The following is a 17217-nucleotide window of genomic DNA, read 5'->3' on the forward strand; positions in this document are numbered from 1 at the left end:
TTTTTTTTTGTGATTCCTTTGCTGCTCAGCCTCTTCACTGACGAGCCGTATGGAGATACGGCTTTATAATGGCAGTCATATGCAGTGAGGTGACTCGTTTCAGTCGCCACAAAGCATTGTAGAGCACTGGCTGAGTTATTATTGTGAGCAGGGACACAGAGCCCTGCCTGCAGTGTCGTGGTGCAGTTCTGTCTGCATTCATTGTTACCCCACCCTGGCCTTGGACAGGAGTGTGGGGATATCCCAGCTGTCAGCTCAAACACAAACCTTGGGAGACAAATGTGGGATGCGATCCAGTGAGACATTCAAGCTGAACTCAGAAGCATGAGATCACTTGCTAGGTAGTAAAATCCCTTGGAGGTGGACCCTGGTAGTGCCTTTTATAAGATGGCTGAAAATCTCAATGTGCTAAACAGCTCTAGGCTAAAACTCTAGTTTATATATAGGTTTATATATTTGTGTGCATATAGACCATTATATATGTAGTTTATGTACAAAGTACACGTGAGATACGCAGCTCAAGCTCTTCCTTTTGAGTGTGTGCAAGTTGGATGTTGTAATTCCAGAATGATTTTATTACTAGATATTAACTTTTTTCTGTTGAGATTGCTTCATGTTATTATGCATCATGCAAAAATACCAGTAGAATTCTATTTTCACTTAAAAGATGATGTTGCATTTGAATATAACGACTCCAGACTCTCTGGAGTCTAACATTAAGCTGTTTTATGATCATGTGTAGAACGATTTGCAGTAAACTTAAATGGCTTAAGAAATTTGATCACTTTATTGTGAAGCTATTTGTGCCTGCCTTTCTCAGCTGTTACAACTATCATACTGCTATTTTGTGAGTGTAGGGGTTACTGACGTATGAGTTAAGTTAAATTCAAAAGAAAAAAGGTGTGTTATTGTACTTTTAGTAGCAATTGAGTGAGAATACTTGTGTAACCACTTAAAATGCTGCAATTAGCAGCATATATGACAAAAAAAGGCTGTCATATAATTCCTGCTTTTACTAAGACTTTGTTTCAATACCATGATCAACTTTGGTCTTATTATTAGTCTTGTGTGCTGGAATTTTCAACAGCAGGGTTTTTCAGACTCTGCTCTTGAGAGAGCACTAAATTGAACTTGGTTGGGGTTATCTACCTTTCTTTTTTCTGTCTTCTGGTTGTTCCCCATATGCAGGTTACATGCTGCCGTTTCAGTGCTCCACAGCCAGTGGTGGCACAGCTTTATTAACTGCAAAAACACGGTGGTGATGGTGAGTGCAAGAACTGTCAGCACATGGGGCCTCTTGTCCCATTTTCCTTGAACTTCAGTCCAATTTAGGTTGCAGAGTAGATGGCTGACCTACTTGTACTTTCGTCAAGCATTAATTTAAAATGGTATAAAAAGCTTTCCTTTTCCTGAAAAGCAGCAGCAGGGTAGAAAAGACTACTCTTTGTGAGGTTAGTTGACCAAATTTAAGCATTCATTTCACATTATTTTGTTTAGGGGTTCTACATTTGAGTGATTTGTGTGTTTGAGAGCTGTAGAAGGTCACGTAACATGTACCCAGATCGCTGAAAATCATGGGGAAGACTCGCTGCTCTGCTGTGCTTTCTTTTCTAAACCTTTAATAAGATTAGTGAAACCTTTGTGAACCAAAGAAAAGCTTTCACCTTCTCTCTTGCCTAACCTGGATCTCATGTGCCTCTCTTTATGCAGCACCTTGTTTTGCACACTGAAAACTCTTGATTTTTCAGTTGCATTAGGGTTAAAGTAGGTGTAAGTGTACTATAGCTCTTTAAAAAGCACCCCAAACAAGCCAAAACCAACAACACCCCCCAACTTCTGTCTTTGCTTGTCAAATTACATGTACAGGGAAGGCCGTAAAGTACGATCTCTGATCCTAATATTTAAGAATGATACTTCCAGATAGCTTAGACCAATAAGTATACTATATGGTCAGGAGTCAGTTCATTGAATTTATTACAGAAAAATAATGACATGTTTTTAGGGAGTGTTTAATTCTACTAAGTCAGCAGCTCATGTTGTCTAGATTACTAAGCTGTAAGTAGAGGTCTTCTGACCTTGTTGCAGTAATTACCATTTCAGGACCAGAAAATTTAATTGCCCAGAAACATGAGAAGTCCTGGCTAAAGTTTACCTCAGATTCACTGAGCTGAAAATCTGTTTAAATAGAATTCAAGAGGTTGTTTTTTTTTTTCAGTGACCATGTTAATGAAACTAAGTATTGAGTAACTGTCTCTTCAACTTTAACACAAGCAAGCAATTTAAATTCTCCTAACAGTTCTTTAGAAGCTGCATTCAGTTTGCTTTAAAGTCTGAATTAATCTTATTTAATCTTAAATATGAAATACAGTCACATGCTCTTTTGTACTGTTACAGTATAGCATTGGTTTTGAAACACTCGAACAGATCTTTTATTGTTCCTAAAGGAATAATTACTTATTTAACTTACTGCAAAGAAGGATAGTTGAAGTTAAATGTGCCTGTGGTTGTTTTCTTTCTGCATTTATGAATTCTATTCTTCAGTGGTCTGTACATTTTGTATCAGTTCCAGAAATGAAACTGATGAAATGGTGCATAATCTGATGCCGATCATGGCTGAAAATGTGGATTTTGAGTTGTAAGGCTGTCTTCCTTAGCAGTTTTTACACTGACAGTGTTTTCCCCAAATACCGAACTACCCTTCAGTGTATTTTGAGAGTCGAGGAATGTTTCATGATGATTTGACCTGTTCTTTGTCAGCAGGGCTACGGCACTGAGGGGATAATGCCTGCAGAAAGAATTAGTAATTATGGAAACTAGTGTTTAGAGCCTTTTCACAGTTTTGGTCTAAGCCAGCAATTATGGAAGTGGTCATTTAATTTCTGCTTTAGGGTACAAGTCCTGGAGTACAGTTCTCTGCTGGCTTTGGCCGTCCCTTGAGCAAAAAGGATACTAGCAAATAATTTCTGGTGTTAGTGGCTGCTTATGTTGAGGAGCTAGCTTAGAAAATTGCGGGGTTTGCTTACTAGAGAATAATCCATTCAGCTCCAAGGGGTTTTGTGTGGAAATGTGATGTCTCTGTACTGTTAATATCAAGTATAACATGAGCACATTGTGCTCTGTTACTTTACTGGGTCTGGGGGTCTTCTCTGTCACCTTCAGCAATGTCCTTCTGAAACTATAGGAAGGTCTGTTATTCTTTGTGCTTTCTCTTTATGCATGGTAGGGAATTCATCACTTCCCCTTTTCCTTTTATTTATATCTCCAGAAAGTGACAGAAAAATTCACTAGTACTTGAAGAGTGCACAGATTTTCCTGGGCTCACCCATGCAGCTTCCCCTACCCCAGTCAGCCTTCCTAGTTTTTGCCAATCATAGTCATCTGTATCTCTCTAAGATAAGCAGAAGGTAGGGTATTCTGTCACGTTGTAAATGCACAGATTTAGTTTCTAACAGTGATTTAGGCTTTGGAAACAAGTCTGTGCTAAAGAGCAGCCTAAATTTGGTTCAAGTGAGGTATCTGAATTAGTTCTCTCCTGCAATAAAGAGCAGTAGCTCCTCAGTGCAACCTTCAGATTTGGGAAGACAGCCCTGTTTCACCTTCCTTTAAGGGTTTAGATCTACTTCTATTCAATGCACGTCAGTATTTCATTAATTAGTATTACAGCCCTGTATTTCCTGAGATGGAAAAGTACAGCTTTTGACTATGAAACACTGAAACAACACATCTGTTTCCTAAGTGACGCATCTGCAAAGTGTGCCTACGTGTTTCACTGAGATATTTAAAAACACTCTCCTCCACTGAAGCCAGTTGTATGATTAAAAATATGTTCCTTTAAAATGAGCTGCCCATGGTCTTTCCTAAAGTTGATGGTATACCGAATATTCAGCTTTACAGCTATACAGAATCATAATATGAGTGAAAACCCTGTGTTATTTTGAGTGCTGCAGTGTGGAGTGGGGGAAGAAAGACATTAGCTTGAGCTACAAGGTTTTCATCAGCCCACAGGAAGTGCCAAAGAACACGCTGATGAGAGAATTGTGTTTGTGGAAATGGAGGTCAGGCAGTGCTGTGCAGGTACTGTGGTTATCTGTGCAGTTATGCTGCCCAGCTCCATAGCCGGGAAAAATGCAAGTGAATTGAGGCATGCCTTTTCAGGTAAATAGCTTTTAAACAGAATGTGGAATGACTTTCCAAACAATTGTCCTAGTTGCTTTTTCCTACCAAAATGTATTTTACTGTGTCACAGCTGATACAAAGGTATTTTTGGCTGAGTGTGATACTTTGCAATGTTTGTCTGAATGTAAGGGAGCATGTTTGTCTTGTTTGATGGTTCTGGGCTCATACAGCCTGCTGTCCACAACACACATCTATTTCTAGAATGGTTATTGTATTGCTTTTTATTTATGTCCTTTTGTGGGGCTTCTGTTTTGAAGTAGAGCAGTGTTCGTGCTGGGTGGTCACATAAGTAAGTTTGGATGTCTGAGGCAGTGCTTCTTGTAATGTTCTATTTTGCTTCTTAATTATATGCCATTTTAGAACACTTGTGTACATGTCACTTCACTCTGCAGCTGCTTTCTCAGTGCAGCTGTAAATGCTGTTTCATGGTTTCTCTCCTGGAGAATCCATCAGTATCACTCCTGCACTGTCCTTGATTTTGCACTGTTGTAAAATGCTACTGAAACTAAATAGGAAGTGTATATGCTTTAAATATTTCCCTTGATATTTTATGAGAATAAGTTTTCATTATGGGTGTATATAACAAGCCATCTAATTCCACTAGATCAAGGGTCACTTACTTATTTTTAAAATATCTGGACACTTAAAAGATTTCTTGCTAACTGAATGCTTAAAAAGTGCAATTTGCGAGTTGAAGACATGCGGTCTTTTGCCCCCTTCATGCTTGTTTTGAAACAAACCTAAAAGCTTATTTATCTCAGTTTTATTTATTTAGGAAGGATGCCAAGATATGGTGGTTAATTTCATTTTGGGAGACTTTGACAGGACATATGAATTAGGGTGTGATGTCACAGGCATTACAAAAGTGAACATTTGGAAAGGGTAAACACATGTAATAAAGTTCTTCCTGCACTTTATCATTTTAATCACTTGATCCTAAACAGTAGAAAACCTCTGATGTGAAAAATCGAAGAATATTCTTTAAGGTTATTTTAATTGACAAATAATCCTGAGTTCTTCAGCTTGTTTTCTGGCAAAATTTACTCAAAGCCAAATTTTATGCAATTTTTTTTCTTGCAGTGAAGAAAACATTAATGTGGATTTTCCCCTCATACCTCCAGATTAAAAAAAAAAAAAAAAAAAAAGTATGGTCTGAAAATGTTAAGGTTTGCTGTAAATAGATGCAAATATTTTAAAGCTCCCCACATCACTTCATCAACTTTGCATCTTTGCTGGTATATCTGTGCATTTAAAGCATATATTTTGCAGTGTTAATAATTTCTGTGGTCAATGTCTTTTTAACTTTAAATAAAAACCTCTGCAAAGCCTCTGAAGGCAATTCATAACTTTCCTGGTTAGAACAAAAATTGCACAATTGAAATAATTCACCTACATGCATTGGCTTGTCATGCTGAGAATAAAAAATAGTTTTTCCCTATGTCAGTGTTCTGCTATTTCAGGTATCTCCTGGTTAGTTGGAAAAATGCAGAAGGAGGCTGTGCTGGCAGCATGTGGGAGCTCGTAGGGGTGGTTGGGTTGTGAATGTGCAAAAACCCAGCATGTGTAACAGCAACATGTCTAACCAGCATGTCTGGCCACTAATTACGGGGAAGGAGGACGGGAGATAGGAGCTGCTAACTCCTGGGCTCTGCCAGTCTTCTTTGGAGTGTGAGAGCGAGGTATTTGTACGTGGATGAAACAAAATGTACAGGCTAAGAGTCGTCTTGAGAATGTTGGGTCGTTGCTTCATGTTTCAGTTGTACTTCTGTGCTGTGTGTTATTCGAATTGTTTGATCAGTAATTTGAAGTTTCATTTATTTAATAGAATAATCAGTAATGACCAAAATGGCTGTTCTTATTCTTTTTATTATGCATTGTGAAATGTACCCGCTGTAAGATTGTATCACACAGTGTTAATGTGCCTGAAGAGTTTAATTTTAGAGACTGTCTCCTCACTAGAGTTGTGTGGGATTTTTTTACATGTGGTAATTATCAGAGAAGTTTAATCTCTTCAGTGATCTTCTGATGTGTGCTGAAACTGTGGCGTGCATGTGTATTCACGGCTTGTATATTTAGGGCAGTGAATGAGTGCTACTTTCAGTGGTTTCACATTCAGCATTTAACAAACGTGGGCATGGGTAAATATAATCCAATACCCAGGAGGTTGTTGTGGACCAAGCAGCCTTGAACTCAGGGGGTTTCCTTAACTGAGAAGTGCAAGGAGTCTCTTGTTACTCAGGGTTATGAATGACTACTGTGAATTGGTAGCTTTTTTGTTATTTAATGTCATTTTATGTTACTTGCTAACTGAAAACTGTCTAGGTGGCAAGTTACTCAGTTATCCAAACGAAAAAATCTAGGAATAAGCATTGCTCTCGGTCTCAGAGGAGTGTGCCTGGTAGGAAATAAGCTTGCCGAGTCTGTAACAGCATGCATTTCCTAGATTCCTTCCTTTAGTGCTCACGGTTCACCAAATAGGTTGCTGTCAACTTCTTTCCAAAAATCATTTGGTGCATGGCTCTGCCAACTATAACATAGAGGCTGAATTCCCCAAGAAATAGTGATTTGATTTCCTTTTACGGACTTTTCTCTGGTCTTTGTTGCTGTCGTTGTTTGCTTGATGGAGACTAAGGGATTATCTTAAATCTCTGTGGAGGAGGGTGCTCTTCTCCTTGGTTTGTAGATTGAAGAACTAGACCCAAGTCATCAGTTTGAGACTCTACCTTTAAAAATCTAAGGCCTAACTTCTGTTAATAAAATGCAGTCATGTCTACTGATTGCAATTAGAAGACTTCACAGCACTGAGTAGCAGTGATTAATCATGGTTTGATGCATTTCTTCCCTGCACCCAGGGGCTGGAATTTTTTGGTGTCACTTGAATGTGTAAACCAGAGCATTCTTTTTTCCTGTATTTACTTTTCATATTAATTTATGGACTTTGCAGTGTCAGTAGCTGTGATTCTTTACAGCTTTTGTTACATGATTTCACAATATTGCTAAAGGAGTTATGTCACTTTTTTCTATGTAATCAGATTGCAACCTTGAAGGAACTGGAAACTCCTATCGAGTGAGTTCTTTGGACAAAATGGAAAAGAATATCTAAATTGCTTTATTTAACCAGAGAATAAGAGATTCAGCATTTCCATGGCAGGTACACTTGGTAGTAAACCACAGTAGTTCACCCTTAAAGCACAAGGGAATCTTGTTTCCTTCCTATTCTGTGTGGAACAAAACCTGAGACTTCAGTGAATAATAAGGAGAAATATTGTAGCAGAAATTTCTTAGGAGCAGCTAACTGAAGTTGAGTCATGTCCCTGTGTATAAGTAATTCACTCCTTAGTCATGAAACTTGGAGTCTTGGTGAGTCAGATCCATGGTGACAAATGCTGTCATTCCAAAAATAAATTTAAAAGGTAATGTGACCAGGTGTTTTTCTCTTGCAAAGGCTGATAGACTGTCTCAGCTTGCATCCCTGGAGTCCTTGGAGACAATGCATGGCAACACCGTTTGGTTTTCTAAATATGGATTAATTTTTTTTCTTTTGTGTGTCATCTTGAGGATAGTTAATCACTGGAATAGGTTGCACAGAAAAGTTGTGCCATCTCCATCCCTGGTGGTTTTCAAGATCCATCTGTACAAAAGCCCTGAGCAACCTGGGCTGATCATGCTTGGAAGGTTCTGTCACTCTGTGAGTCTGAGATGTTTCTCTGTTGTGGACCAGTTTGTCACCTAGGTCTGCAGTTTAGTGATTGCCATGCTTTAAAGCAGCCCATTGTATGTGGGACTGTAATATTTTTTTAAAATGCCACCTTTTTGAGTCTAGTGAAAAATATTTTCAAAATAAACATAATCTTCCAAAAGAAATCAGAATGTTAAAATCTCACTCTAAACACCCTTATCTGTTTCATAGTAAGAGTTCATAAAAGTTATTTGTTATTAAAAGCCTGAAGGGGTTTAACTGAAGGATTTCTTTAAAAGCTGTTCCCCGTCTTCCTGTTGAAAAATGCCTTAAGAAATTTTGGGATTCGCTGGATTATTTTAGCTTCTTAATAGTCTGCACTTGTTGCACAGAAAAAAGAAGACCCCAAGTATTTCAACATGAACAAAGCAAAGGAATTTTGCAAATTGCTTTCAAAGTAATTTCAAAACCAACTTCTTGAGAGCAGAGGCAGCATCTTGTGTTCAGCTGGTTTTGTGTGTGGTATCTGAAGGTCTGCTTGCTCATTATTAGTTAATATTTTCTAAAATCCTTGTGTGTTAAGCCCTCAGGATGTTTATAGCACTTCGTTTCACACAGTGGGACACTAGCAGTGAGGAAGAAATTCAAGGTCTTTAGCATAAAGCATGGCTAGAATGTTCCCTAAGAAGAAGCTTTTTAAAAAAAAAAAAAAAGCCGCATTTATTTATTAGGGTCTGTTTCCTTGTATCAAAGATCAATGTATCCTAATTTACAAGAATTGCTTAAAAGCCAAGGCCAAGAAACTAGAGCCTCGTTTGTTTGCATCATTTCCGTAGCTATTACAGTATGTACTGTTTAGGATGGAGTTACTTTGTGCAGTTGGACTTTGTGGTTTATTTTTAGCCTATATAAGCTCTCGTGGCTAAAGTGTGCTTGTGACAAAAGGCAGCAGGGGCTCGGAACTGGTAAGGCTTTCTCTGGGCTGCTTTTTTTGGTGGCTACAGCATTGTGCTACTGTTTGCTTGGCAGTTAGGGGACAAGAAAAAGGTGCTTAAAGAGATGGGCCTGGAGTTGTGGAATGAGAAGAAAAAGAGTGGATGAAGCCAAACTGTTGTGAGAATATAGGAAGTGGGTGTGTGCACTGTGCTTTCCTATGGAGGTTTTGGTTCTGCTCCAGTCGAGCTGCATGAGATGCAGGTGTTCATTGGTGGAGAATCTGTGCAGAGCTCATCTTTATTTTTGTATCTGTCTAAATTTTCTAGATTTTATGTGGCAGCTGTAGTTGTTCATGGGTTTGCTTTTATAGTGAAATGGAAGACCCTGCAAAACAGAAAGTGCCATGAACTTTACTTGTGAAACCTCTGCAAATTCACTTGGAGGATGGGAGGACCAAACCCTGACAAAAAATGTGCTAAAGGCCTGGCTGCTATAATAATTCTAATTTGTGAGGGTAGCATGACTCACACCACTTAATGTTCCTATCTCAGTATACAGTTTATTTTTAAGTCAGGCTGTAAAAATAGTGTTTTTCTGTACCAGTTGTTGCCATGACTTCACAATGTTTCCCTAAATACGCTTGCTCATACTTTCTCACAGCATAGTATTTGGCGTACTAAAACCTTAATTCCATCAGTATTTCCTGAGTGCTGGTAGTTTTCATGCTTCTATGGAAAAAAAGGATAACTCCATGTATTATGTAGTTCTGGTTGAGGAGGAATAAAAGGGTTTTTTTAAAAAAAGCCAGTCACCACAACCTGTTCCTTCATTTAAGAAAATGTTCCTGTGCTTGAGCTTTTTCAATCTTTCCATGTAACTTTTCAGAGTAAATTTGCAGGAATGGTAATAGTTAAAGTTATTTTGTTCAAGGTAAGTGGACACTGTATTATTACTTCAGAACACTTTGTCTTTTTTATCTGTAATTGAAGGGGAAAAATACTGCCAACATGGTTTGGGAGAGTGGGATGGATGACTGGATGGGATGGGCTGAAACGTTCCTTTAAGTTTATTACTTCAGGGTTTCTTTTTCCAAGTTGCTGAAGTCTACAGCTGTCTGCCAGATCTCTTCCAAACGGCAGGGAACACTTTGGTTGAAAGATCTGACTGTAGTGGGGAAAAATGACCCTAACCCTATCTGATGACCTTCGGAACCTCATTCCTCCCTTGTTCTGCACAGCATGGCTGGCTGTTTAATTTTAAACTATTCTTATGAATTGATCCTGCTAGTTGCAAGCTTACTGCACTTTGGTTTCCTCCTTATGCTGCTTAGAGCTGTCTAAAAAGGATGTGAAAAAATACAAACACAAATGTGATCTTTGCTTACCTAAGGTACTGTAAAAATTGCAAGGGACAGAATTTATGTGGAAAAAACACATTCCATGTAAAGTTGTGCTGCTAGAGAAACTGACAGTTGAATACTGTTTGAACTTTTCCCTCTTAGCTCAGTAAAACCACAGGTAGAAAAGCTGGGTTTTTTTGTAATTCCTAATAACATAATTTGAAGATTGTTACACTAACATGTAAAAATAATTTGCCTCTATATGATTTGCCTTTCTTGCTTGCTGTTTTGCAGAAGTCTTCTTATATTTTGGCTGTCTTTTAAAAATAAAATTCTAACAATTGATGTTCCTGTTGTGGTTTTTTTTTCGTTCCATATTCAGCATTAAGGTTATGTAAGCTTTTAGTGAATTGCATTATGTAAATGATTTGGGTGAAAAACTGATAAGGAGAAACATCTTGTCTTCTCCCAGCCAGAGTAATTTTGTTATATTTGTGCTGCAACTGTCCAAAGAACTGTTTTGTTTCAGTAGCTGGGTTTTGTTATGAACAAGTGCCTACCCTTATGTCACTGTTACTTTCAGTGTATCCCAGAAATGCTAATTTAGTGTTGAAGTCTCCTTGCTTGGGAGGCTTTCAATGCCATTTCTCTCAGCGACTTGTCATAACCACTGGGCAGCAAGGTCAGGTTTGGGGACGTTTTCTGCCCCCTTTTGAAGGGGCTATGGTCCTTTAATGGAAGCAGGATTGACAAGGCACAAAAAAGAGAGGGAGCTTCAACTTACAGTCTACTAATAAAAGTATTCATCCCACAAGGGGTGGTAAAATCTGTTTACCTGTATGTATCCCTGGTAGAAGTTAGAGATAAACTTGGCAGGAGACATCCAAACACGAGAACCTGGTGAAATATCTGCAGAGATCGGTCAGGGATTTGTGTGTGTGTGTTTTGGGAGGCAGCTGTTTCCTTTCTCTCCTACCTCTTGGTCTCCAGCCCACAAACTGCATTTGTGCATGCAAGTGCCTGGATTTTTGTCTCAGTAATGTTTTCGATGTTGATCTTACATGTTAGCCTAGGGAAACCCTCACCTTTATCATACCCAGTGATTCATAAAGTCATCTACTTCAATGAAGATAGGTTATATTTGTCTTCCTTACAGCTGTGTCTATAAAAGTGGAAATGCCTGATTATTAAAGTAATGACTTGTTTCTAATAAAGCTCAGAATTTGGAGCTGATGAGTTTTGTTTGTTTGTTTTGCTAAAATAGAGCAAGGACAAGAAGACATTTATTTTTCTTGAAATCAACAAATTTTGGCCTTAAATATTTCTGATGGGTTTCATTGAATAACACATTTCCGGTGGAAAAGGAATAGGAATCAGTGCAGGTTATTGTTGCAGAAGCAAAGGTCAGCTGATTGTCTCATACGAATGCTTTGAACGTGGAGTAGTTAATGAGTAAGCATCTCACTGCTCAATCTTTTCTTTTGGTTGTGATAGGAAATTTTCTCATTTAAATAAACTCAAGAGTCTAGTGAAATGTGATATAAGCACATGCACTGAGTGTTTTCTGGACAACCAGTGTCATGGTAAGAGCCACAAACTATGTGGTAGAAGTTTTCTGTTTCAAAATGCCCTGTGTGGTTATTCGTTTTTATTTGGCATCTCTAGATATTGAAATACTGAATGAAGTTGCTTAACATAATTTATTTTCATGACTTCATAACTCCATTAATAATGCTCATAAATTTTTTTTTGTTTGTTTGTTTGTTTTTTCTGTTTTTACAGATTCTGAAGGTGTTTAAACTCTGAATACTTACAAGCTCTTCATACATAGCAATGTCTGGCTCATATGATGATTCCGTTGGAGTAGAAGTTTCTAGTGATAGCTTCTGGGAGGTAATCCAAATGTTTTCTTCAATATTTTGATTTTATTTTCTACTTGTATTGTAGAAAATCTGATTTTTGTGCACTGTAAATTGTGGAGAGAGCTGCAATACAAGACGCATTGGTTATTGTGATCTGCAGAAATAGCCTTCGGGGTAAAAATTACCTTTTGGATTTTGACCTGTTTCTCTTGGGGGCTTTAATGGGCACAGGCTTGAGGATCATCCACTTGAGTAGAGTATAGAATTCAGAATTGAACCTTTGTCAATTATTTTTTGTCAAGGAAGGCAGTGTGTGAGTAGCTTTTAAAATAATCAATGTTAAATTTGAAGTAACTGTTCCAAGCTACTGTAAATGTACCTAAATTACAAAAGTAAGATACTGTGTGGATGTACTGCCTGTCTTCTGTTTGTATCTGGATATAAACTTTTTTGAGACAAGTTATTCTTATCTCACTGTAAAAGCATAAGTACAGAAAGATAAAGTACTTTGTAATATCAGCAATTTGTGCTGCCCCAGCCTGACAGAGACTTTGAGATGCTGGGATAATTTAAGCTCTAGAGAAAGGAAACTTCACAAAGCAGAAATACTTTTACAAAACCAAGTCTTTTTCTTCAAGTAAGAAGAAAGGTTTGGCAGTGTCAATACTGACACAATTGCAGGTAAGTACACTGTCTAAATTAGCTGTATTCAGTAGGACAAACTTCTACCATTTGAGAGGGAGCTCTTTTGAGTTTAAACTATAGCAAACATGAAAACAGCTTGGGGGAACCTGTCTGAATTTACCAGAGACCCATGTTAGCTTGATTTTGGTGACCTGATGTTGTGCTTCCTTTGACATGTAAGCTTTTCTAGACCACTAAACTGTGCTGTTTGTTGTGACAGCATATTACATTTTGATGCAGATCTGTCATGTTTTTTCAATATATTTTAGAGAAGACCTAATGCTAGTGAGGTTCTGGTAGATAAGTACAATTTTTTGAGGAGACATATTTACTGTTATGTTAAATATGTCTGTTTTATTTATGAAGAAGTTCTTTTAAAATCACTGTGTTCTATGCCTTGACCCCTTCTGTTGTAGGGGTACTCTGTAGGATGACTGCAGACAGGCTGTGGGACCATTTGATGTATAACCGCAAAGATTGTTTCTTCTTTGTTGTTAAAATGATACTTGGAATGCCATGGCAATCAGGTAAAATTCCAGGTGACAGGAAAGAGTGAAACATTGAACCTGTCCTTAAAAAGGGTAGGAAGGAGGACCTTGGGAACTTCTGCTCTTGTAGCTGTCGCTCAGCTGGCTGTGAATCCTGAGCAGTCTGAGCTATCACACCTGCTTTAAGTAGGGCATTGGGCTACATGATCTCTAGAGGGTCCTTCCAGCCTCATGTTTTTTGTGTGGCTTGTTTCATGCTGAGGCTACTTCCTGAGCAGGCTTCCTTGCTAGAACTGTTTCAAAATAAAATAAGGAGGCAGTCAGGAAAAAAGAATTCTGGACCGAAAGGGATATTTTGATGTGTGTTGGGCATCGTATACTTGGCAGGAGAACATGATTTCTGGCTGGCTGTTCTATAGCAAGCTGTTGTCTTCCATCAAATGATCATGTCTGGAAGCATAAAAACTGAGTGAATAAGGATGAAATTTTCTGTAAACTAGGATGATTATGTTTGGACAAATTTGAACTCAAAGAATTAAATCCAATAAAGGATAATCAGAAAATGGCAATTACCTTAAATAAGGACCTTCATGAAGGTTTTTTTAAATGTATTTGATGCTTATTATAGATGGCTTATTTGTGCTTTTGCTATTGGTGACTTATTTTACATCATTTTGTAAACACTACTACTTAAGTCTGTTTCCTTGGACTTATCTGTGTATTCTTTCCAAAAGGTCAGGACTGCAGTCTGTTTCATAAGCAATGTGAGTAGACTGATGTATAATGCATGAGTATACCTTTCTTTATCCCTGGCTAAGGAAATGTTAGACTTCTGTATAGCAATCGGTTGGTTTTCCTATAGGGTTTTCTATGCTTTCACTTTTGTGATATATAACCACAAACATTGTTCTTTGTTGTTAAAACGATACTTGGAAAGCCATGGCAATCAGGTGAAATTCCAGGTGACAGGAAAGAGTGAAACATTGTACCTGTCATTAAAGGAGTAGAAAAGAGGACCCTGGGAACGACAAAGTCAAACCCACCACTGTGCCTGGGAAGATGATAGGACAGACTCTCTTAGAAGCTCTGATAAGGCACAAGGAGGGCAGGGAGATGATTTGAGACAACCAAGAGCAAATCTTGCATGACCAGTCTTGTGGCCTTTTCCAGTGGAGCGGCTCCATCAGTGGATAAGAGATAGGGTACCGGTGTCATTTATGTGGCTTGCTGTAAAGCCTTTGACATGGTTCCCCACAACATCCTTCTCTCCAAACTGGGGAGGTGTGGATTTCTGGATCAGAAAGTAATTACTTGGGTGGTTGCATCCAGACAGAAGCAGTCAGTGGCTCAGAATTCCAAAGGACATCAGTTACAAGTGGTGTTCCTCAGGGGTCCATACTGGGACCAGTGTTATTTAATATCTTCATTAATGGCATAGAGGGATCGAGGGCACCCTCAACAGCTTTGCAGAAGACACCAAGCTGAAGGTGCAGTGACAGTCCAGAGGGACGTGGACAAGCTCGAGCAGTGGCCCATGGGAATCTCAGGAGGTATAACCAGACCAAGTGCTGGTGCTGTCCCTGTGTTGGGCACATCCCTGTGTGGGATCAATCCAGGCTGGGGGTGAACAGAGGGAGCAGCCTTGGCAGAAGGACTTGGGGGTGCTGTGGGTGAGAGCTGGCCCTGCCCAGCCGTGTGTGCTGGGATCCAGAGCCCCAGGGCAGCAGGGGAGGGGGGATTCTGCCCCTCTGCCCCGCTCTGCTGAGACCCCCCTGCAGGGCTGCACCCAGCCCTGGGCCCAGCACAGCAAGGACAGGGAGCTGCTGGAGCCAGGCCAGAGCAGGGACACCAAGGGCATCAGAGGGATGGAGCAGCTCTGCTGGGAGGAAAGGCTGAGGGAATTGGGATTGTTCAGCCTGGAGAGGAGAAGGCTTTGGGGGGACCTCATTGTGGCCTTGCAGTGCCTGAAGGGAGCCCACAGGAAAGATGGAGAGAGACTCTTGACAAGGGCCTGGAGTGACAGGACAAGGGGCAATGGCTTCACACTGACAGAGAGGAGGGTTAGATTGGATATCAGGAAGAAATTGTTCCCTGTAAGGGTGGGGGAAACCCTGGCACAGGTTGCCCAGAGGAGCTGTTGCTGCCTCACCCCTGGCAGTGTTCCAGGCCAGGCTGGACGGGGCTCTGAGCAACCTGGGATAGTGGAAAGTGTCCCTGCCCATGGCAGGGGATTGGAACAAGATGATATTTAAGATCCCTTCCAACCCAAGCCATTCCATGATACTTCTGGTTTGGAGTTATCTATGCAAACTAAATTTGACTGCTATTTAGTCTAAACCCCATCCTTTTTATATGTTCTGAATTGGTTGTTTTGTTTCTGCAACTTTGAATTCTGGTCATAATCTTTCTCGAAAGGGTTAAACAGCTTTGATAAGTGTGTTTTGGTTTGATTTGATTAGAAAAGATGTGGTGCCTCTGGAATGCCAGCTGAGTGCTTCATGCCTCAGGTCACGGAGTAAAGAACTCCTAATCAATTTGGAAGTTGTTTTGTTACTACGGATTCCGACATTTATACTCTTGTTAGAGGTATTTCAAGATTTTTGACACAGTAAGCTTTTTCTTTGTTTTGAAGTCAGCTTGCAGTTTGTAAGCCACCCTGATGTTTTACTGCCACAGCTGAAAGAAAGCAGTGAATGTATTTGAACTTGGCTGTGGACAAGAAGTGGACACTTCTGTGGACACACAGAAGTGACAGTCTTGTCAGGGTGAGCTTTCGAGTTTGTTCCCTTGCACTCCGAAGTAGCTCAGATTTATTTACCTTTGAACTGTGCTGCAGAGCTTCTTCTTAAAGGCATTTAGGAAAGAGTGGGGTGGCTGGCTATGGGACCTAGCTGAAAAACTGACTGTGAAAGCCGTTTTTTGCTCACTGTGTATTTGTTGAAACTAAAACACTTTTAGTTGTTGAAAGTTGGTTGTTCTGTTGAGCTGATGAGAACTGTACCTAATAAAATGTTGATAAGTGAACTTCAAAGCTTTTGTCATTGCCGTTGACAGAAATTTCATTGTCTTTAGGACATGAAACACTTTGTTCTTTATCAGTTTTCTGACTCTAGAAGACTGGTTTCTTTTGGAACTGTCACTGCCTTTGCTATGTTTTCGTACTAAAAAAATGTGAATCTAGAGTCTGTAGTTGCCTGGTAGTAGATTTACTACTCTAACCTTGTCTGGTTGCATATGCTCAGGCTGTCCATGGAGCAGTTCAGTGCAGGTTACTTCATCTGTTAAGCTTTTGTTATTAAGTTGCTATTTCAATACTGTTCATGGAAATTTCCGGTTCCAGCACTGAGAGTTAAGTTCAGTGCTGGAAATACAATATGAATAGTAACTTGTTTCCTCTGAAGGTTAGTATTTTTTATTACAACACGGATATTGTTACCAGGTTCTGATTTGTGGTTGGGAAATGGTTGTCTTGTTGAAAGGGAATTGGAGAAGTTGCTGTTTGGACTTGTGTTCATGGTGATGGCTTACTGTAGATCTGGCAGTCAAAAAATGTGGGTAGGTCAAGGCTTAGGCAGGGGTAGTATCTTGTATCAGAACAGCTGATATGACTGAAAAAAATAGGCTTTCAGAATTATACGTGTTTGTTAAGCGTGCCGAAGAAATGGCAGCAGCTTTCATCATTAAATTGAAGGGTCTTTTTCGTATTTGGTAAACCCAAGACATTACTTTAAGGCTTTTTGTCTTCTAGCAGGATGACAAATCTTTTTCAGTAGAACAAATCCTTTCCTTTTCCTCAGTTCCTTCAGGTGTTTAGCCAATAAAAGTACTTTAGGAGTCATAGAATTTTGTACATATTTTAAAATAGGTTGCTTAGAGAACAAAGAATTTCAAAATACTAAGAAAAGACTTTCTGAAGGGTAATTCCCACAATAGCAGTAGAGGATTCCATCAAAGTTTCAGTTGTAGTAATGTCTTAAATTACATAAGAAATGGAAGTTTTGCTCTCCTAACATATTTTTCTGTCAAGCCTCAATGTACCTGGATGTGTCTGGT

General features: G+C 39.3%; 1 protein-coding gene across 5 annotated transcripts in view; it reads left to right on the top strand.

The window, feature by feature from the left end:
- The window catches only part of PACSIN2 (protein kinase C and casein kinase substrate in neurons 2), a 53397-nt gene that overhangs the window by 15683 nt on the left and 20497 nt on the right, over positions 1-17217 (top strand). For all 5 annotated transcript variants that reach the window (XM_066183690.1, XM_066183689.1, XM_066183692.1 and 2 more), the window contains one exon: positions 11913-12023. In XM_066183690.1, the coding sequence (XP_066039787.1) occupies positions 11964-12023 (60 nt within the window). In that variant the 5' untranslated portion in view covers positions 11913-11963. The remainder of the gene's footprint in view (positions 1-11912; positions 12024-17217) is intronic.

This window comes from Chamaea fasciata, unplaced genomic scaffold (genome assembly GCF_029207755.1).
Source record: "Chamaea fasciata isolate MVZ Bird 193981 ecotype frontalis unplaced genomic scaffold, bChaFas1.0.hap1 SCAF_5, whole genome shotgun sequence".
Lineage (NCBI taxonomy): Eukaryota > Metazoa > Chordata > Aves > Passeriformes > Sylviidae > Chamaea > Chamaea fasciata.